The 24,599-nt window shown below is 35.4% G+C and overlaps 1 protein-coding gene across 5 annotated transcripts in view; it reads right to left on the bottom strand.

The window, feature by feature from the left end:
* The window catches only part of LOC124357547 (tyrosine-protein kinase Btk29A), a 142,906-nt gene that overhangs the window by 60,217 nt on the left and 58,090 nt on the right, over positions 1-24,599 (bottom strand). For 3 of the 5 annotated variants that reach the window (XM_046809450.1, XM_046809449.1, XM_046809451.1), the window contains one exon: positions 2,896-2,948. In XM_046809450.1, the coding sequence (XP_046665406.1) occupies positions 2,896-2,948 (53 nt within the window). Of the gene's footprint in view, positions 1-2,895; positions 2,949-9,059; positions 9,256-13,564; positions 13,689-24,599 lie in introns of those variants that run through there. The other 2 variants (XM_046809453.1, XM_046809452.1) reach the window with 2 other exon arrangements.

Here is a 24,599-nt window from a genome sequence, read left to right as displayed (position 1 = left end):
TGAGGAACTTTACTGATGTTTCCCACTTCTACCTGATTACGTTAAACGTTTCTCGAGCTGGATCTCACAGTTGATAGTGAGGAAGTAGCGGCCTTGAGCAGACGATACCATACCGGCGTTCGTTACGTTCAGATATTTTGTAGTACTATGCACTGATATAGATTAGCGTCGTAATCTCTAAGGAACTTTACTGATGTTTCCCACTTCATCCTGATTACGTTAAACGTTTCTCGAGCTGGATCTCACAGTTGATAGTGAGGAAGTTGCGGCCTTGAACAGACGATACCATACCGGCGTTCGTTACGTTCAGATATTTTGTAGTACTATGCACTGATATAGATAAGCGGTCGTAATCTCTGAGGAACTTTACTGATGTTTCCCACTTCTTCCTGATTACGTTAAACGTTTCTCGAGCTGGATCTCACAGTTGATAGTGAGGAAGTTGCGGCCTTGAGCAGATGATACCATACCGGCGTTCGTTACGTTCAGATATTTTGTAAAACTATGCACTGATATAGATTAGCGGTCGTAATCTCTGAGGAACTTTACTGATGTTTCCCACTTCTTCCTGATTACGTTAAACGTTTCTCGAGCTGGATCTCACAGTTGATAGTGAGGAAGTTGCGGCCTTGAGCAGATGATACCATACCGGCGTTCGTTACGTTCAGATATTTTGTAGTACTATGCACTGATATAGATTAGCGGTCGTAATCTCTGAGGAACTTTACTGATGTTTCCCACTTCTTCCTGATTACGTTAAACGTTTCTCGAGCTGGATCTCACAGTTGATAGTGAGGAAGTTGCGGCCTTGAGCAGATGATACCATACCGGCGTTCGTTACGTTCAGATATTTTGTAGTACTATGCACTGATATAGATTAGCGGTCGTAATCTCTGAGGAACTTTACTGATGTTTCCCACTTCTTCCTGATTACGTTAAACGTTTCTCGAGCTGGATCTCACAGTTGATAGTGAGGAAGTTGCGGCCTTGAGCAGATGATACCATACCGGCGTTCGTTACGTTCAGATATTTTGTAGTACTATGCACTGATATAGATTAGCGGTCGTAATCTCTGAGGAACTTTACTGATGTTTCCCACTTCTTCCTGATTACGTTAAACGTTTCTCGAGCTGGATCTCACAGTTGATAGTGAGGAAGTTGCGGCCTTGAGCAGACGATACCATACCGGCGTTCGTTACGTTCAGATATTTTGTAGTACTATGCACTGATATAGATTAGCGGTCGTAATCTCTGAGGAACTTTACTGATGTTTCCCACTTCTTCCTGATTACGTTAAACGTTTCTCGAGCTGGATCTCACAGTTGATAGTGAGGAAGTTGCGGCCTTGAGCAGACGATACCATACCGGCGTTCGTTACGTTCAGATATTTTGTAAAACTATGCACTGATATAGATTAGCGGTCGTAATCTCTGCGGATCTTAACTTATGTTTCACATTACCTTTGAATCACTTCTGTTCGGGTTTTCCTACTCTTACCTTAACCAAACCATATAATTGTATAACACCCTATCTAGAAAACCAATATTGACTTTAAAACTCAACTAGTAACCGCGGCTCCGCACGTTTTTCATTTAAAAACCAGGGACACCATGAGCCTATTGTTTTAAATGGCATTACAAACATAAATGATAGGCACTGAAAGATATTCCAATCTCTTAATCCATTTTATATTTAAGTTTAAAGATGGGGACCCAAAGAGGGAGAGTGAAACAGTTTTTATAAGTACCTCTAAAATTTCATAAATTGTCTCCAATTGTATTTTATTATATTTTACTGAATTGCTCCAACGATATCAGTAACAATTAAAGTATTTTAGGCCAGTGTGGAGAAATCCTGTCTAAAGAGAAAATTAAGTCGAAATCCTTAGCTTTTCAGTTAATACAATTAGGATATATTGAATTATGGCATTTTGCTCTAGTTGATTAAAATCCCAAAAAAACACAGGCGGACAAAGAAAAGCTTCTGCACATAACAGAGCATTTGTAAAGTGTAACTGACTTGACAGACAAATAACAACTAACATTTACAATTATCCGTTTAAATGTGAATAATGCTGACTAAGCCATGTCCATAACTATAATGGAAAATTGAGTGTTGAGGTAGTTTAAAGACCAGTGGGGCGTTGTCCAGAGAGATGTTCGAGATACGAATACGATCAGTGACCCTTATAATGTCCATGTAAAATGTCAGTATAATCGGTTCGGTTCAATAGTCTTACGCACACAAACATACATACAGACATCATCAGATTTTTATATAACAGTATACATTATTAAAAAACAAATATTTTCAACAGGTGGTAAAGTACACATAACGTAGCGATGGTGGGAAGGGTTGATTAAATGTAAATGTTGAGTTTAGCTCCAGTTCACCTTCCTCTTAATGAGATTCCAGACGCTGTATTAAGGGGAAGGTGAACTGGAGCTAAACTCAACACTCACAGGTGGTAAAGTATTGCCCTAAAGAAATATTATTCCAATGCAAACTCAAGTACGAAAATTATTCCCAACACATTATCGGGATAAACCACAAACATATTCATAGCTTTTTAATAACAAGTACTGTTATCAAAGGGCGAACCTAACATAACGGAGAAATACCTATCTTAGCAATTAAGGTATGACATCACAAGTAGACAAGGCTACAGTTCTACATATGCTTCTTAAAAAACCATTAAAACTAGTTTATTGAAAATCCATTATAGGAGTTACGCAGTAACGTGCAAATAAAAACTATTGAATGTCGTTTTTACGACGCGAAACTAATTTTGTAAACTAATATAGAATCGTTTATACATGCATAATAAAACGAATTTTAAAAAATGCACCAGTTCCAAATGTAAACCTTGAGGTATGCCGTATATTGAATATTTACCTTAGTCTTGAGGGCGGGCGTGCCACCGGGCATGATGGGGGTCGACGGGGCACCTGCAACAAGCGACAGAGTGAGGTGAGCAGTGAAGAGGAGTAGTGAAAGTGAGTCCACGACCTTTGTGTTGCGTCAGACACAACAATACAACACTGTGTGGCCCGCGCCGTGCCGACACTGGCACATCCGTGACACAACACTGTCTCCCACCGGGCACCAAGTTCATTCATGTCTTCGGTCCTGTCACCATACGTCATAACCATAACCCAATCTACAATGTGTAACAACCACACATACGCTTGCCTGTAAATACATATATAAGTATGACTATCAGCTAACGCAAAAACTAGTTTAAACTCGTTTTCAAAACAAGTATCATGTGATATAAGTCATAAAATTGTATTAATATAAAATTGTAAATTATTTTTAAAAGCCATTATGGCAAAACTGAAAGCTTGGAATTTGTCAACCAATAATTTAACCGCACAGAGCTACAAAACCAGTATGTATAAACAGAGGGTTGCCAATTAGATTAAACTAGGTAATCTATATAGTTTCCAAAATGTCCAACGTAACATTTGATTTACTAAACAATATTGCATTTTTTGGACCCACTACTTTAATACCCAACACTGTTCTATATAAAATTTATTTCATTCCATATTGTTTCTTATTGATGCTGCAAGAATTGATAAGATTGGACCAAAGTTGTATCGTAAGAGATAGTTATACGTAGCTTCAACAGACAACCGCGAAATTGGCTATCTCTGTTTCTTAAAACAGAGCATCTTGATGCTTTTATACTTTTTATGACTGAAGTTATTTATTTTATATTATAAAACAATCAACCTTACGTTAGTGGTTTCGATGCCATTGTGTGATGAGAGCACATTGCAGCAATATTTTAATAGTCTCGGGTATAAATTTGCTTCCTTTGGAACTACTCCAGAATAGTTTCTTTAAAAAAAAGTGTTCTTCACAAACTAAGATAGTCAAAAGAATTAGAAATTCCCAAAGGCAGTCAGTAACACCAACCTTGTCTTCTTTAATAACTTGGATTTTCAGTCGCATTCGGTTGGCTAATATGGTCCAAATTCCATACTAGTTAAGTTTGTTTCAAAATATTTGTAAAACAAACGGAAAATATATGACAAAGCAATAGACTGATCATACAAATGGGTGTATTGAGCTACGTACATTTCAACTAAAAGTGTGAGAAGTGAGTGTATTGAAAAAGAAGACAAGAAAAAAAACGAAGGATTGCATCTGGTGCCACAGCGATGAAATGAGTATGATGAATAAAGACTTAAATTATTGGGCATAATAAGATAGAAAAAATGTAAGCCACAAATACTTAGTGGTAATTACAAGTATTACAATTTTTGTTTTTTTTTTCTTATGTTAAAACTAATTTTAATGTTATTTCATCCTTTCACACCTATTGTTCTCGGCCTTCTATAATCTAATAACCTAACGTAACGTACAGTACAATACGTTATATCTTGCAGGTGTGGTTCTATGATGAGTAGATACAGTAGTGTGAGTGTACGTACAAACGCTGCAGTACAGTTAACAGTGTGTGATTATAAACTATGTTTATGCTTCAGCCATTAGGCTATATCTAGTAGACACCAATATTTGAAAATGGTGCAAACATAACTACTTCCACAGGTGAAAGAACGGGCGTTACTGTAAATACCGTCTCTGTACGTTTACTCTGAATCTATTATAAACTACGGTAGTTATCGTAACCACAAAATTATTCTACAATGTTGTATACTTTTCAAAACTGTGTACAGTCGCTATCTGGAAATCTTACGACATAACGACAAGCAAGCAAAACAAACATTATTATAAATGACATATTTAATTATAAAACGCTTTTGTATTATATTTTATTTATAACGCGTTTTATTCTACGATGCACAATAATATTGAAATATATAACCTTTTCAAAAATTTGAACGCGCCACTTTGAAATCGTAAAAGATATCGGTAGACGTCCAAGTTGATACAATTACCTAATATTTTGAAGAAAAAACAAGTTATTTTATTGGTATATAGGGACGTACGCTATGTGCAAATATTATCTCTGTACAAAGTTTAGTATTAATCTATCTATCTTATTACGGCAATTATCGTATTCACAATAATTCGCGTGATATTGCTTCCATAAAAACATAGGAACATGTTTAAATGAGGATCATAGTCGGAGAAATGACAAAAATCCCCACAAGTTTTGTCATGAGAGCAATAGGGAGATATCCACGAAAATTCGCTATAGTACAATACATAACATTGCAAGTCTGGTCTTTTGACTTTATTATTTATTAATATTTACATTACTCAGAGGGTCGATGATGGAAGAGATAAGAATTTTGAACTTTTAACTATCAAAATTTTAAAACAGGCGAAAATCACAGGAAAAACTAACATTATGTTTAATGGCCTGACAACGCTTTTCTCATCTTCCCACGAAATCTCCGCGGACGTTTCATATAAGCTAACCAAAGAAATACTCCAAAATAAAATAATATTTAAAGGTGTGAGACTCTAGATAAGCCAAGTTCGTGAAGCATTAACATAAACTAGACAAAATAGGAACTAAAAACAAAAAAGATTAACGCTGAATGAATTCTTCGTTATGAGATCCTTTGCAACAAAATAAGGATAGTACGACCTATGCACAAATAAATATTATTTATGGCATATTTAAAACCATACAGATTTTGTCTTTCCATGAAATGTTAGGTATCTTCATAAGATCGATTTCTCTTGAGTTAACTCTATTCAGCTTTTTCTTTCAACAATCGCAGCTTTTACCCTCTAGCTTTTCAAGGCTCGGGCTTCCCCCTTTTTACTATAACAACTGCAACTACTTTCATTGCAATTAATTTTATTGTATGGTTACGGCATTTCTGAAGTAATGAATCATCTGGTAGGTCAAACCCATACGGGACTAAAGGCCACTCACTTTCAATACAATATTGAATGTAGAGTATATTTAAGAAAAGCACTAAATAAATTAATGAAACGTAACTGTATGGTGGATTTGTCCTCGTAAAATTAGGCCCTGCTAAAATATTTTAACTGTGTGCCATTTTTCTTGTGAAACGGATATAAACATTTCTCATAAATAAATTTCTCAACGCATATAATTTAATATTTTATGTTTACTGTAGAATTGTTTATGTTATAATATGTGACTCAAATCAGGTACTAACATTGTTCACAATAATAATCAGAGGCTAAATATCAGTTATGAAAGCACTCAATTCTATTTTTTCCATTTAAGAATTAACTGTTCGTTTAAATTTTATGTTGAAAACTTGGATATAAAGTGTTAACAGTTGTATACATTTTACTCTGCGACAAACGAGCGCAGATTGTACGCTTCTAAACGTCTGGGTTTGACACTCACGTCTTACACGTACGTGAGTGAACGTACGACCTGAAAATGTATTACTAACTACTATCTGCCGGTTGTTCTGGTCGCTTATACTTTGTTGTCACATCTTCTTGTCAGTACAACAGAAGTGAATAAACAAGTTTCAAACCAATCTAAACAAATTACATTGAAACAAATATACTGCGGTATACGCTGTGCTAACGAGATTGTTGGGGAACCCGAACCCTTCAGTTCCAGTATTTCCAACTTGCTACAAATGAAAATTTTCTTTCTTAAAAGACTCAACAGTTTGTATTTTCCTTAAACGCGTCAACTGCATATCCTAAGTCTAATGAGAGTAAACGACAGTAATCTTTAAACCATATAAATCTGTTGTTGCAAAGACAAATTTCACTTTTAAAAGATAAGTTTATTGTGTATTTACTTCAATGTTCAGTTGGCTTTGGATTAAAACTAAACGTTTTAACGCAGGTTGATTATTTTATACTTTCTTCTTGGAAAACATGGTTTTATGATTAAAAGTAATTGATTGAAGTTGCCTGGTTCCAGTTGAATATCTAGGTAAAACTGTGTAATTTCTTAATGTTGAATGAGAACAGTCTATCAAATTTTCAAGTTTCTAAATCCAGGCTTGTCGGGAAATACCTTATGAGACGTGTGGGTGTGACATGCTATTCAATTGACACTTGTTGACGAGGCAGGGCCCGAGGCCAGGCAAAGCGGAAAGTAGGGTAAGACAGTGGCCAAGGCGAGACCGTGTCCAGCCAACTGCGCCCACAGACCTCTGCCCCGCCGACTTCTAAACCTTGCTCCGATTTTGGCCCCATCCCTCGTGATTGTTGGGCCTCGGTCGAGGTCACTTACTGGTCCAGACCAGAGCCACGGACTTTCTAATTAATTTACTGCACGCACACCGATGTGTCTTCGCGTCGGTCCACAACATGCCATAAATATCCAATATTCTGAGATGAAAACTACGTCACATACTTTAGAGCTACTTTACTCATATATAATTACGCGTGCGTCAAGTACACTTTGCAAGGTTCCTGTTAAGGTGGCTGTGAATGTTGTAACCTACATACAGAGCAAAGGCACCTTAAAATGCATAGATAAATAAGAGGTAGCAGGAAACACAAGTGGTAGTTCTTAGCGTGTTGTCCACAGCCTCATTGATTGCAGCCATCTTAATATTCATCACTATATTGGTTGAATAGAATGTTGATAGTAAAACATTTAAAAGAAATTATTAATTATATGTTTGAACAACTTTTAAAATTTTGGGAGAGGAGAATAAATTTTGATTCATATAATTAATAGTTTTTTTTTTTAGTTAAATTGATTAAAATTAAGAATGTGATGATGATATGGACGAACACAAAATTAATTGCACATACCCATCATTAAAATCATCTTAACTTCAACCAGATTAATTTTATGAGTAACTATAATGGCAACGAGAAAATCTCAGAATAAATACATTTATAAATAAGCTGTATACTGTCACATGGGATTTCAACTTGTGACAGTAACACTGTAGCTATTGACTTGAAATTTTGCATACAAACCACAGCGAAGTCTGTACGTGACATGTGATGTGGCATTCTCTTATCCTGTTTTAAAATCCAAGAGTTACATGTGATTATCTGCATTAAAAGTTGTGATAATATATAAATGTAATAAATATTTCCTCGAAATATGTAATAAGCAACTGAATAATGAATACTGAATCGTCTAAAGTTGATTTTTTTTATAAATATTAAAACGCCTTTGTCAGTCAAATGTTAGTAGTAATACTTTATTTTGTACCGATGCAGTTTTATTAATTTCCATTTTTCATTAATTATTTACTCTTAATAGTATTTTTTATTCAATTTAAATAAAATAATTACTTTTATACATATTTATATTTTTTGTTACATATTATTTTCTAAAATATATTTAGCACTCACTATACGTGATACATTTTTATACGAAATAAAAAATTACAAGTGTATGTTGTGATCAAATGTGTTTTCATTTCGGTAATATTTCTCACAATACTTTATTTTCACTCCTTGGTGTATACAGGCATTACTATTATATTGTTACTACTGTAATATGTTACTGATAAGGCGCGGTTTGTTTTTATTTTTGTACTGAACATTAAGTCCATTCATTGTAAAATATTTGTATTGGGGATTATTCTTTATTCTGTTTCACTATATACCCGTGTGTATACAGGAAGAATATCGTCATTCTGTACGATGGGTCTGCTGCCTGCGTTGACTTCCAATGACAGCAAAAAGTATGCGGTATTAGATGCGCCACGACCGGAGTCCGGTGCCGCTGCCGCTGCCGCCATAACACTGTGACCGGGGACGCGTGACCGAGAACCTGCCTCTCCCGTCATATCCGGCAGCGACAGTCGTCAAATCACGACATCCGAGGAGACTCATCCGCCCATTACTGTAGTCTGTCAGCTCGTGTAGAATTTTAACTATATGTAGAATAATGTATATTTTAGTTATAGAATAAATTATAATTTCATCACTTTTATTCGGTTGAAAATACTAACTTAATTTTTCTTATAGCAAGCATCATTGGGTAATGTAACCCAAATTCGCACAGTGCTCAAATTTCAGTTAACAGATTTTTCTGATTCTAATATGTTGAAACACGTCACAGAAACTATTGTGTTGTAGTAGCGAGAACCTTAAATAAACCGCTGATGTAAATCTTAGTGCCGGAGTGCAATTGTAAAAACAGTTCAGTTAGTTGTTACCTTGTTTGGGATTTCTCTGCCAGAAGTTCCATTTCCGGAATATAAGTTTCCTGATGGGAACCGGCGGCCCGGCACATGCCGTGGTAAACAGCATCAGTGCTGGTAGTCAGTCAGTCAGAGACGCACTAACAACACCATAAACTAACGAGCGACACGCCACCTGTACAAGTTTACATAGTTGTATGTGGATTGCGTCACTGCAGTAATGATCCGAGCTCTACGATCGTAATCAGAATAACACTTCGCCAGTTAGAACGGAGAATGTGACTCACATGTTGTTCACAACGCCACTCGGAGTCTTCAGTACAATGTCAAACTACAAAACCTACAACGTGAAGGCTAGACAATACAAAGGACCAGTCGGCAACATAATCTTATCTCGTATTACAAGGTAGGAGTAAGCGACAAAAAGTGCGTCGCGTAAAAGGCTTCGCTGAGGTTCCTTGCGAAATTTCAAAGCTCATTTATCAAGTCCTTCGGACAGACATATATACGGACAATCATACAGAAGACATTTTACACCCTCCCCTCCAGCAGACAAAAGAGAATAGGTCAGCCTAACTGAGTGATAGGTAACAATGATGCTTAGCCAAATTCCATGGTTGGACATGCACTATCATAGAACTCATTCTTGTATATTTGGAAATGAAGTTTCATGCATATAACTTCGACAGATGAAATCTTTCTCGAGATAAGCTTGTCTCATTATACATTCACATTTTGTTCATTAAGTTTTGTTTCATAGCAGTGTTCAAATAATAAAAGTCGTGTGAGCAAGGGAGGGTACTAAAACGTAAGAGAGCGCTTAAAACAAATCTTGCTACCACTTTTAACACTGACTTTCCACTCTACTATTTTGCCCCCACTACATTCGTACGTTTATATTAAATTTAAATGAATTTACTCAAGTTTGTTGACAAATGTATTTATTTTTGTATGTTTTCGTGCTTTCCTTGTCAATTTCAACCTGTCGCGCCGCCCAACAATCTACTTTTTCAAATACAAGAAGAGGAAGTGGTCGCTGCGTACATGGCGGGTGTGAAGACATGTATTGTTGCGAACACGTATGAGGCCAGAGAACAGTTTCGGACAATGTCGATTTGGGATTTCACGTTTTACAATGCACGACAGTCTTAGTTATTGACACACGTCCTACAAAATATATGAAAATTACGACCCGTTTGTCCCAAAATCGCTACCCATCATGATTTGACTTGACACTCTTGTCACCTGTAACAATGCGGTAAAACAATCTTGCAGTAGATGGAGATCCACCACAACCGGAGAAAAATACTACCATCGCGGGACATTGCGATCTGCACCACCACCTTCGGAACTACTGAATAGATGACGCAGCATGGTTAAATTAAGCCTACGGCATTGATTACATGTATTTTATGTAGCACGGACTAGAGTTCAACATAAAGGCTTTGTTTGGTACCAACAAGAAAACAACGATTAGTGCATTTATCATCAGGAAAAACAAACTATGTAGCGAGGGTAAACTTCACTTGTGCTGAATTTGCGGAAACAAATTACATGTGGGCAGCGTACGACAACATCCCACAAAATGTTTGTTCGCCCTAGTTAGTGAAATCGACCGCTCCGCTACGTGTGCAAGAGTTTGTGTATTTTCATGATATCCCTCAACCTCAGCCGCAACCATAACCATTTAGTCAAGAACGTTTAATGCAACATAAAAAACAACAGTGAAGAACTCTGGTTTTCCAACAAAGTCACTCAGCTCATACGTAAAATAGATGAATGCACAGCCTAGTAATTTTATAACTAACGTATCTCGTGATCAATCCTGTTCCTTCTGTATACATTATTGCTAGTGCTTTTCAAAACAAGAACATAACAACATTCACATGAGTAGCTCAAACTTTTAACAAGTACTCTGCGCGGTGACAAATATCTAACCGTCGCGCAGCCTATTCCGAGCCAAATGATCATGAAGAAAGAAAACATTCAGGCTCCATTGCTATCTCGTCTCAGCAAAGGCAACTACCTCACGGTAATGTGGTACGAAGGATTGTGAGATTACAAGACAGGATCGCCGAAGTGGCGTCTCTCAGGAACAATTACAAATTTTTGTATGTTCGGGCAAGGTCATGTGGAGTTTTCGACCAACCATTGACGTGATAGACCGTAAATCAGACGAATGAATGAATGGAGTGTGGCTAGGGCTTAAAACTAAGCAATTATAAATAGGCCTTACTAGAAAATGTGTCTTTTCAGCAAGGTTAGATTTCTTTTTAATGTGCAATACAATTATAAGTAAACAGATTCCTAAGTACTGTAACAGTGATCTACAGATAATCAAGGCATCGACAGTGTCCCCAGGCTAGATCTTCGACACAGGACACCGGATTTTCAAGAGTAAACATGTATCTGTATTGCGTCTTATTTCAACAGAATCATGCCGAGGGTCGGCGTGTAAGGCCTTGTCTCCTAATTGACATTAACAGGCTAGTACAGCACCAACAATAAATTCGAACTTTCAAATTATACACGCGTTACCCGATATGCATATGTTTATGTGTGAAACATCTTGTGAAAAGCTGGTTTTAATAAGAGCACTATTATCCAGGCACTAAACTAGTGTATAATAACTATCGAGCTATAATACACGCAGAAAGCACCTTCACTGTGGCTCTATATGTGTTGCTTTTGTCTTGGTGTCACGAGATTATTCCGCACTAGTGTGTCTGCCGCAGTCTACGTGTTAAGGAGGACATTGCTTACCTTGAGATAAACAAGCTCATTTTTGGATACCAAAGCAATCTTCTATGATCTATGAATCTACTCACTTGGACTCATCCAAGCCGAGATCAGTCCTGGAATTGTCCGTGTCCGTACATTAGAAATTACATTGGCTACAATATGCAGGCCGATTACTTCACACTAGTCGGTGATCAAACCAAGATGTTCACCAGCGTCACTTCGGCTTATCTTACACAATGAGACGGCACCTGCGTCAAATCTCGATGTTCATATTCAAGAGAGAACCGGCTGAAGTCGGTAATAAACAACAAGATTGCACAGAAACGTGACTATATAGCAAGTAGCCATTAACACTGCGAGATTACGTAAAAGGTTGCATTCGCATTCGTAAGTTGTCGTAGTCTACATTAACGAAGGTTACGTAACACAGGAATGGAGCTGGGTGAACCGAAAGTTGTCCGTTGCGCCAGTCCTCCCACAAGACAAGGCCCCTCACACCTGTTCTCCGGCTACTCGCACACAATTTATAAACTATTCACATTTCCGAATTAAATAATTGGCCGTCCAGTAATGCAGTCAGTGAAGAGGAAAAGTCAAGAATACTCTCACAGGCCTCGCAAGTCCTTGACCTTGAGCCTGCAGACGATAGATGCCAAATAACATCATCAACCTTGTTGTCCATGTATAACCTTCTAATGTGTTTATAATGACAGCTTTCTCTCACACGCTTTTCCAAGCTCAAAGGCAACTTTCAGACATATAAAAATATCTTATTGACACGAGTTTCTTTGAACTAATTTAAAGCTTTGGGATGTACATACAACAAATACATTTTAAATTGTATTTTGTTAATAAAAAAGGTTTCTTTTTTAGTTTTCTGATATAATACTATGGAAGAGCCAAACTGAATTAAGCCAACGAACGATACGCCTACAAACATACTGTGTTCGCTACGATCTCGTGCTTTATCTAACCCCGGGAACCATACAATCATGCATCTCGTTTGACATCTCTCCAAGAACTTCCAACATTAGTTGTCATACACGCGTATCAGCTGACCGATAATGCTATAGTACCATGTTACCGGTAGGAAGGGCCTGTATATTGCATTTTATATTCGACGTGTAATATAGTTTAAAACTTAAATTTATATATGTTTTTCTTTTAAAGAAATTGTATTCTTTATAAGACGTATAGTTTTAATAATTTACCAAATTAAATTTGCCTAATTAATTGAGACAAAAATTAATACGAGAAATTTTCAATAATAATTGTTCAACTCCTAAAATCTAATAAATGTGTTACATACGAAACTATAAATAAACCAATTACTATTGTTTATTACTTATTAGGCACCTAAGTCACAGTATATTATAATTAAACACCAAAGCGTAGGGTTTGTATCAATGTGACAGCTGTTTCCAAACTAAAATAATTTTGAAATATCCAATGTTGTGATGATGAAAAGGAGGAAAGTTTTGAATTCGATTATAAAGTGAATAGTTTCGTCTGCACTATTATTCTAATACTTGCTGAATCTAGTTGTTCACGCTATTTTACATACATAAAACTCCTGTAAAAACTATTATTTTGTTCGCGATTCAAACTAAGGAAAATTTCAGTGTTATCATTTCAATTATTAATAAGTACTATCTTAATTTAAGATAGAATAAATCTCAATTTGTTAACAAATCAATACTGTTAATAGTGTATTTTATGTAGAATGCAACTTGTTTGCTGAGATTATTATATTCAAAACAAATATTTGAACTACTCACCCTTTAATAAATTAAAAGTCCACTTCGCCAACAATAAACACAATCACCTGTGTCAAGTAACACGAGTATAGACGCTACGCTAGGCCATGTTGGAGGGCGGCGCGGCGCCGTGTGACTGACGCTGGCTCAGCACAGGACGAGAATTGACACGGTCTAGTAGGCAAGTGGGCGAGCCACTGTAGTCGCGGTAAAGCTCTAGTCACCTGTGTTTCCGGCACTCTCATTCACTCATCAGATCGCTACATAAGACAACGAATTGCTAAAAGTTTAGATATGTCTAATGATGCGTTCACGCCATACACTCGACGACGTCAATAGCGACTATCAATCACACAACAACATATTTAGTGGCTATCAATCTGCACTAACCACAAACTGCACTTTTAAAGGTGCACATTAGACTTTCACCACACACAGAGGCTTTCGACAATATAATTCATACAGTATTTTTAGCTGAATTTAACTCAATGAAGTATTTAAATTATCTTAACTTTCAGACGGTAAAACAAAATTACTTGAGTTGTAGGTTTCATAATTTGAAAAATCTTACAAGTTACACTTCTCAGGGACCGTCCCTAAATTACGTAACGCACAAGGGGGGAGGGAAGATTTTCGGTAGCGTTACGTGACTATTAAACTTCCACTATTAATTGCTTGAATTGATTCACAAAATTTGCCTGGTTGCCCCAAATGATATAAAAGTTAGTATTACATTTTTCTTTCATAAAAGCAAAAGGAAAGAAGCCTGAATCCCCCATACAAATGTCTCTTTAAATAGTACAGCCTGTTTGGCCGATTACGAGATTTTAACATTTAAGGTAAACGTTGACAGTGTTTGATAAAAGAGAAATTGCTTCAGTCACTCACGCGCTTGGTTGTAAGGGTAATACTATACGGAACGAAAAATCCGCAAACGAAAGTCAACAGGAGAACAACTTGGATATCAGAACTTACGGTACCGTATGATGCATGCTATACAACAGAAATTGTGCCGACAGACGCAGTACAAGCGAAGCGTAAATTTGGCGAATGAATTCCGTGTATCGCACTGTACGAATCGAATTCTAGCAGAACATCGACGCCCCACACGGTTTTGGATCAAACCAAGAACCAAAACATAACAAGATGAAGGTTATTGTTGTGTTTTTCTGGTTTTGTTGCAGTTTATTCCGAACATATTAACCTACGTCCTATTCAGATAAGTTTATTGTAGGAGTGGAGCAACTCCAACTCTGTTACAATGTCAACTGTAAGAAATGTAATAATAAAAAGACAAATGTTTAGGCTAAAGTTATGCAGATCTAAACTTCGTCACATTATGCAGACAACGCACAGCAAATGCAACTCACTGATACAAACAATTTCTTGCTCTACATTTTGACACTGACTTAAAAACATCGTCTGCCTAAAAAAACTTGTACTTTTACACTTTGACATGCTGAAACTCGGCATAAAGTAAGTTTCGAAAATATCTGCTTGTATAATCACGTTAAATTTGGCCTGGCAGAATCGCGGTTTTTCGGTCCGTATAATATTTCCTTTAGCTCGTTTTCTTTGCAATAAAGCCGCGTTTACACCGGAATTGGCAACAAAAAATTGCCAACTCCTATTGCCGACGCTAGTTGCCGATGGAAGTTTGCAATTTGTATCTGCAACCATGAACACAGTTTCCTTAACTTTTACTGCAACTTGCAACCAAAAAATTATAAAGTATATAGAATGTCGAGTGCGGAAGAGGTTGTACTTGCTGCGGCAGCGTGTGTTCTAGGTAAATTGAGAAGACGGAGAAGATTCTGGGTTCGACCTTCATTGCAGGCAAAAGCAAGGTATAGTGGCAGCGATCTATTGAATGACTTAAATAGAGATGATACAGACAGATCCTCTGAATTGAGAATTGAGATGCGATGGTAGTATAAAAACATTTGTAAGAATGACGAGCAAAGATTTTGAATGTTTAATTGTTGGTATTGGACACATAATTAGCAAAAAGTATACTAACTACAGGAAAGCAATTTCAGTTCGTGAAAGGTTAGCTATAACTTTGCGATTTTTGGCAACTGGCGACTCTTATACAAACATCAGTTATTTGTTTAAATTTTCAAAAAGTGCGATATCTCTCTTTGTGCCAGATGTTTATGAGGCTTTGATATGTTTCCTGAAGGATAACATACAGGTGAGCAAATGTTAAATACCTATCGACCACGTGGAGCCGATAGGTGGGAGGGGTAGCGGGGTTAGTTGCAGACTCAAGTCGCCGCTCAATTTGGCACTGCAACTCGTATTGCCGACCGAGGTTGGCAACCGCCTTTGATCTTTACCGACTTCAGTCGGAAAACCAAATTTTGGTTGCCAACTCGTAAAATCGGTCTGCAACTACAGTTGGCAATGCAAGTTGCAGTTGTTTTAAGGCGTTCGACTAAAAATTGCCGATAAAAGTCTGCAATCATTGGTTGCCAACTCCGGTGTAAACGCGGCTTTAGCAACACAGTGTCATGCCGTCCAATTGTCTTGCTACGTTATGGTTGCATTTAAATTTTAGTTTAAAATATCTAAAAAGTAGACAGGGAAAAACTGTTTAATGTTTTAGTTTAAATTATTAAAATTTACATCCCGTGAAGAAACAGCAAACAGTTCAAAACTATGTTCTAAATACCAGTTTTATGTTAATAAATCACGTTTCACACTGGAGTTTAAAATTGTTTTTATTATACCACAATTTTTAGAATAATGTAAGTGAGGAGTTGTTGGTAGCAGCGTTACGTATTATTGAGGAGGGATAGTGTTACCGTTACAAGAGGGTGGGGGGTTCTGAAATGGTCCGATTTTAGCCTTACTAATTGAGGGCTGGCCCCTTACCAAATATAACTAAAAAATTAAATAAATAATGATATCCAAATAAATTATAGCTAATAAACATGAAGTGAATTACAATTTGATAAAGTATTTCATGAATAGTCAGCTTTTTAGGTAGATTTTAAAGAAAATACTATATTTCTGCAATCAGGACACAAGTCCCTAAACATTCTAAAATCGCTTTATCTCATGCCTCCTGTCTATATATTTGTGCAAATTAGGTCTACCTAACCTACATGGACATTTTTACTAATTAGTTTAGTGTATAGGAGAGGTGACAAATAACAATTATCGAGGTACACAGTATATCCTTTTAAAAAAAGGACTCCATGAGATTGAGAACTACTGCATCACTTGCCATCAGCTCACTATTTTTGTCATCCTCAACATCAATTTTGAAAACACTACAATAGCCTGTTGCTAATTCACAAACTTTATATATCTTCACCCCAAATGTAATCCTCTTATTTGGATTATACTGTATAGTACCTAGGAGAGTTCTCAATTTTAAAATTATTTCTTCGAGAGCTAGGCCTTTTTCTGGTTGTATCATATGTAAAAATCTTTTTGTAAAGTATCTAATAATAGGCCTGATTTTAATAAACTTTTCAGACTGGTTGGCAATTTTTATCTCTTCATCATACAAATCTAAAAATCTAGAAATAGATGAAAATCTGTTATAAGATATAGTCTCGGAGTAAATAGGTGTTTCTATTGTTTTCCTGTGGGACCAGTATTGCTTTATGTTTGACTTTTTTACATGGCCCATGTTTACGAATAAGGCGAAGTAAGCCTTTAGTTCATCAATGTTCAGTTCTGACCATCTCTCATCACATTTAAATTTGATTCTATTAGGTTTAATTAATTGCTTTTTAGCATAACCATTAGTTTCAGTGCAGATCATACTCCAAAACTCTTCACCAACAAATAACATAAAACAGTCTAATTCACTTCGGTTTCCCCCTGGCCGATGCAGTGAATGATTATTTACGCCAGGCATACCTTGAAATTTACTTTTTGGAGGGGCATTCTTTTGATCTAACCATGACCAATCCCTATCAGTATACTTAGGCCTAGTTGTTTTCCTTGTTTTGTTTCCGAACATAGACTGCACACTATGTTTTCTTTAATTTTGACTTGGGCAAAATACTCCATTTGTTGCAGAAATTCCAATAGAAGTGCTATGAACACCAGCAAGTTCGATGAACTCAAATTTAATAGGCCTATCATCAAGAGGATCTTTGATATTTGAATCAACCAATCCTACGTCTAATTCAGTATGTCTAGACCCACAAAACTCAAGTATACCTTCCTGGTGCTTATCCTCATGATCTGAAGTTAGGGTAATGTCCTCCGAGTTATCATGCACTGGACGTGTTAGATAACCTCCATCCTCCTCAGGCTTTGAATCGTCTACTACTACATCAGTGAAATAGTTTAGAGAACTGTTTATATTGCAGTTTTCAAAGCTTACATCACTATCACTTGAACTATATTCACAATCATTGTAAAAATCTTATAAACTTCAGAATTAAGCGAGTTTTTATGCTTCATCATTACTGTAACACTTATTATAGAAATGTGTCTTATGTTGTTCCGTGATGATCTGTTCAACTCGAAAAGTTCAACCAGGTGAAGGAATGATCCGAATCACAGTATTTTAAAAGACCCGTAAACTAAAACTATAGATTCTCTGCATGATAGGTTACAGTAGGTCCCCAAAATCGTTCAGCCGGTCAATTCGCTCGGTTGTTCCTTTCGATCAATCGTTAACTGGTAACTGATAAAGAATAAAACCATAACCCGTAGTACTCGACGGGGGGAGTGGGTAACCTGAGTACTCACAACTAGTGTTAGACTAGACTTCTAGTCGACTACTTAATTGTTTGATTAGTGCCCAAAGTAGTTGACTACAGTTAATTTGACTAGTCATAGTTGAACAACTAGATATTAATAATATGAGTTACATTACGTTTTCAATGTACTGTATCGTTTTGCCAGAGCTTATACTTTTAACATTGACGATTACTACATTTAATCAACTGCAACTAGTTATTTATACATTAAAGTAAAGATGTTAAATTGTTCATTAGTTAGTAATTCAAATGTTCAGATATCACAACAGTAGACTGTAAACTAATCGACTAGTTTAATTCAGTATAAATTTAGTAGTTAGTTTTTCTACCTACCAAATGTTATAACCAATACTCTTTCAATTAAGAGTATAAATTAGATATTTTAAGAAAATGCTTAAGTTTTGTAACATGATACTTGTATTTGTCAATATTTAAATACAAAATTCCTTTGTACTCACTTTACAGTAGGCTACAACATTTGTTTGAATTATATTTTTATTTCGTATTATAATGTTAAAACAATATTTGATTAACATTTTTTGGGACAGGTCTACTCCCTCTTCATTTGTTACTAGTCCAGCAATTGAAAAAAAGACGTTCAGAAGAGACTGATGTTGCTGATTAACATACACACTTTTTTGCAAATAATAAATATTTGAAACTACATGTATTACTTTCTCACAATAATAGAAAGAGTTTTATATATTTATGAGCTAAAGGTAGTTCCAAATAGTGTCAAGCTATAAGAGCAATTATGACTATAATTAATTATCATTGACAACAGTAGGCTGATTTCATGTCAAGAGAAGAAAAACTAGTCAGCTAGATTTCACGCTAGTCTATGATACGTTGTTTCTTCCTCTTCTTTTTCTATCACTTCAAATCCTTTTGATCACTCGTTAAGACGATGATCGGTATTGATCAATGACACACTCTAATGGGAAGGAATATTAGTTCTGCACTGACCGGTTCAATTGAACGGGTCGCGGCAGTGACGAATCTCGCTGAGCCAGATCAGTTAGATGATCCAAACATCATACCATTATGTACACAAACTGCCATACAATACAGCTGATGACAAGCAGAATAAATAATAAAAATCAGGGTTGCTACAGGAGTCCAATAATGAAATTCCCTGACTTTTCCCTGATTTCCAGACCAAATTTTTCATTTTTCCCTGACTTTTTTTTGACGCAATCCCCAGGGTTTTTTGCTATTAATGGGTGGAAAAAAGCGGTGTTGAGGGTGGCAAATATAAAAAAGCAAAAAATAAAGTGAACACAGTTTAATACGTACAAAAAGATTGACTTAAATGATCTTTTACAACACAGAAGTAAAATACTTTAGAACACTGCACCATAAGTAATTAGTAGCACATAGAAATTACAGAGTAAGTTTATTTGTGTAAAGGGATTTTATATTTTTCCCTGACCAACGTCGAAATTCCCTGACTTTTCCCTGACTTGAGACCGGATTCCCTGACTTTTCCCTGATTTCCAGTCCTGTTTTTTTTCCCTGACTTTTCCCTGACTTCCCTGATTTCCCTGACCTGTAGCATCCCTGAAAATTGTCCAACACAGGTTAGTCACACTCAAGAAAATTAAAATGAAATAATTTGCTTGGTTGTTGCCTAAAAACTCTGTAAGAGACAATTTATAGTGGAAATAAGACGAACTAAGTATCAAATGCATGTAATCACTGTGAGACTCGACATAGGCAATCTCGTAGGCAAAACACATTAGGTTTCAGCCAAGCGTTGCCAACACATAACCAGTGTGTGTCTACAAGCTCTGGTACTACTAGCTGTCATATAACAATTTGACTCCCTACTTCCTGCCGCTCCTTTTATATTATTGTCGAAGTTCACTTTGCGACTATTATTACTACGAAACATTATAATATACTGTAGGTTCAAAGACAACTAGAATTCTTATCTTTAATGCCATCTCCGTCGGGAGAGCGAAATACGAGGCATGTTTTTAAGTATCGTTTGATATATAAGAAATCAAGTAAATTTTTTGTAACAACTTTATCATAGAAGATTTTTGTCTCGTGACTGTAGCGCGATAATTTTGAAACTTTTGAAACTTTTCGTTGCGACGCTGACCTTGTGATGAAAAAAACAAATGATAGTTACTGAACGTTTTTTTTGGTATGTTTGGGGGATTATCAAATTGTTCCTAGCAAAATGCTGCGATGAGATCTTGAATTCTTTTTGCTGCATGTGAACGGATGTTGTCATGCAGCAAACTCGATAGTTTATGTTTCTCGATAGTTTAAACATTCAATAAAAATGACATAGAGAACACTTCTTGAAGCTTGAGAATACTCAACTGATAACGAAGAAATTTTGAAATGTCTGTTCACTGTTCATTTTCACTTTATCATTTACTTTCTGCACTAAATCATTGATGATCTTTGAGGATCATCCACTCTGTATCTCATTATGGACATTTTTGCCATCTTTTAAAACTCTTATCCATTTAAATGCCATTTCATCACTCATACTGTTTAGTCCATACACTTCACAATTTTGACAGTGAATTTCAACTGCTTTCACATGTTTAGTGTCAAGAAAATAAATAAAAGCACATACTTCATAGTCTGTGAGATTCTCAATTGACAGGGGCATTTGAAATAAGCATTAACACATGTAGAAACAACTGATTTTTGCCCTCATTGCGTCTGTGGCTTGCTAAAAGTTGTAGGTAGACAGAGCGCAAATGCAGGACACTGAATTTTTACAAATGACCGATATACACTTCCCTCTTCCCCCCCCCCCTTATTGCCTACCACCAATCAATCAATCACGTGCCCAGACTAAATATTTCTCCTGTACCCAATGATAGTTCAAACTATGAAATGTCTCATTTATCTAATATACAATATGGCCTGATAAAATTAATGCCATACCTGTTATAAAAAATTTTTATTAAAGTGAGTGCGGAAACTACTAGTGAATAGATACTTGCAAATGGATCAATATTTTTAAATTAACCGACACTTGTAGTTTGACATATTAAGATGAAAATTGGTAGGATTGATGTCACAGGAGAAAGTTGAAGCAACTTGGATGATTTTTTTTTATTAAAATTTTGGCTAATATGGACTATAGTTGAAACCTAACTTGGATTAATTAATTTTTTTCATATAAGTATTCAAAAACATCCATAATTCAGTAAACAGGGATGGGGGGATGTGATGGAAGAGTGAAAACAAAATGTTCTTACTAATGTCATATGGTGCATCATAACTTTCATTGGTATCTTTCTCTTAAGTTAAACCAATAAAGACTCACAAGATTTTCAACTTGAGGAGCTAGCTGGATCTGATTTAATGGCCTTAAATTAATATCTTTATTTGTATGAATTATTGTGGGAACTTGAAAAAATTGTATATTTGTAATTGAGTATTTAACAGCACCATTACATCTGTTTGGTAAAAATAGACAAAAATTGAACCAAAATTTGAAAATCATGTCAGGTGAAATGTTATTGGAAGATTTAAATCAACACTTTAATATAATATAATATAATACATATTAATATAATATAATAAAAAACACTTCACTGATTAGTTTTTTCATACCAAAAAGTGTTTAATTTCTTCACTACGGATAAACACTAAGTTACCATCTCGTATGCACTAGCGCATCTGCTGTAATCAACATGTTAAAACTGGGAAAATATGTATGAAAATATATATATAATCTCCCTAAATAAATATGAATACTTAAGTAGTATAACGACATATTTGTTGCTCCAAACACGAAGTGACCTAAGTGCCGAAACACAATTTTTTAGACAATAAAATCAAAATTATGCTTATTGGAAATTTGGTTAATGAGAATGGTATTAGTCATGGATACCTCTCCATGTGTATCCTAATAATATTATAAATGCAAAGTGCCTTTGTTTGGCTTTCACACGTAAACTTTTCAACCAATTGTACCAAAATTTTACATGGACATTCTTAGCGTCCCTGGTATGAATAAAGGCATATATATTTGTTTAAATCTTTCAGTGCTAAACTCCACTGGTCTCTAAAGTAGTGAAAAATCCCATCTTAGTCTTTAACGGTTCAAAATATTAATTAAAAGAGCCTGTTAAGTATAATCAACTGTTCTGTGTAAACATTGTTTCATGACAGCACAACTATATGTTTAATTGATTTAACTAATATTTTCAATGTGTTTTTTATATTTATGTGAAATTAAAGGGTAAGCTTGATATTAATAACACTTCTTATTTCAATCTTTTCTGCAACTGTTGTTGAGCACAGAGTAAGATACCCATATAAGAAAATTAAAAATTGTAGTAAAAATATACTTTTAACTGTAAATTTTAACTGTAACTCAAAATTGGTGTCGGAAACATAATTTACTAAAAACCACAATTACTCATATATAATATACTAAGCCTTTGAAATTACATGCAAAGCTGCAGGTAAATGTTAGTTTATATTCATAAAGAGTTATAGCATCATATAGTCAATCTTCAGTTTGATGGTTTTAAAAAAAGTCTAGAAAAATTATGATTTTTGTATAACGGCAATAATTACACCACTTCATGTTTGGAACCCAAATGCGTGCTTATTCTTAAAGGCTGTTAAGCCATGAAACAAAGTAAATGAAAAATAAATTACTAACAAATCAGACAGGAGACGATGCTGAAAGTAATTTTTAAATCATCTTATTTTTCAATGTTATCCGTATAAGACTGATTTAACGCTGTAAGGACCAACAACAGAAGCTATGTGAATGCGGAAATAAAGAGGTCACACCAGATCATTAATGTGACACAGGTGTCGATAACACTTGTTACTTCTCTCACGTTTTCACACAAAACTCCACTTGGTCTATACAGTGAGTTTACTAGAAGATTGTTACAGGAACTATATTCAAATCAGTTCCCAAAAGATATTCCCTATCACCAGGATTTGTCCTGTAGTTAACAAAAATTAGTGGACAAATATAAGGCTAACATCTTTATGTTATTATAATCATTATGGAACAACAATACATATTTACTATTTTGCATTTTAGAAAATAAGTAATTATTAAAAGGATGTAATAATGATTGTATTACTGTTTTTCTGCTTAAATTTTTACTCAAAGCTTATAAAAAATTTCTGAAAGCTTCTATTTTTGAAAAAAACATTTACAAATTTTAAAATATGAAACATTTTATATTTACTACTATTTTTAAAAGTTATCCCAAAATCTGGTGATTGTAGAAAAGATCACAGTGACTAAGACATTCCAGAGTCAGGTGAGAATGGTTCAAGAGCAGGCCAATTTGCTTCAATGCAATATCTGTAAATAACTTTCCCCTTTTAGTCCTAACTCTGTCTGGTAAAATATGGTAAAATAAGACATCCTTTACTTTACCTTCATCTCTAGATTTACCCAAACATACCTAAAGAATAAAGAATTTTGTTGTCGTTAAACACATTGTCCCATTTCGGGGAAATGGGAAAAGTTGTAACAGTGACTAAAAAGTTCACTTATATTTCCTAGAAAGGTGTCCTGAGCTCCACCCCTCCATCTTTAACCATCAAAAACTAAACAGAGTGTATTCATACTTTTAACTCACACTGTACATTAAAAATATGAAAAATAAAAAAGCAATAAAACTTTGATCTAAATATTAAAATTTACAAAGATGAGTTAAATTTCAGCACAATATGACAATGAATAAACAAATAAATAACATAAAACACATCTTAATGAAATTAAAATTGAAATTAACAATCAAATGACTACTAAAATCTTAACCGTTAGCACGCCGTAGACGGAATAATCCGCGATGTTTCTAGGTCTTATAACGCCAAAGACGAAATAATCTGCCGATCGATAAAAATATGTTTAATTACTGTTTTTTAAGTTTATTACCTCAATATATAAGCCACAATGCTAAGTAATGTACTGGCTTGACCAAATAATCCAGTTGCAGCTGTCAGCTGGCCGCAGTAGGTAAGCAATAAATTGTTTTGTTGCTGGCAGCTGTTCTCCACTCCCGTCTGTACGCCGTTGACGATACTATCCGCCATTACCGACTATCAGTGGAGCACGCATTGTGCCTTTGGGAAGTGTTCTTGCGTTGTCATTCCTTTTACAAACAGTTGTAAAAAGTTATTGTTACCATGTTTTCGGTGTTATAATCAAGTTTTTATTGTTTCTTTTCTGTTGTGTAATTATGGCTCATCACCCAAACGATTCTGATTATGACGATTTTGTTGCTAAAGTTTTGAATGCTACGTTTTCTAGTGCTTATAATGATGTGGATGAAGATGATATTAGTGATATTCTTTTAAACAATTATACT

Source organism: Homalodisca vitripennis, chromosome 3, assembly GCF_021130785.1.
Source record: "Homalodisca vitripennis isolate AUS2020 chromosome 3, UT_GWSS_2.1, whole genome shotgun sequence".
Taxonomy (NCBI): domain Eukaryota; kingdom Metazoa; phylum Arthropoda; class Insecta; order Hemiptera; family Cicadellidae; genus Homalodisca; species Homalodisca vitripennis.
This window is presented reverse-complemented; position numbering and strand designations above follow the sequence as displayed.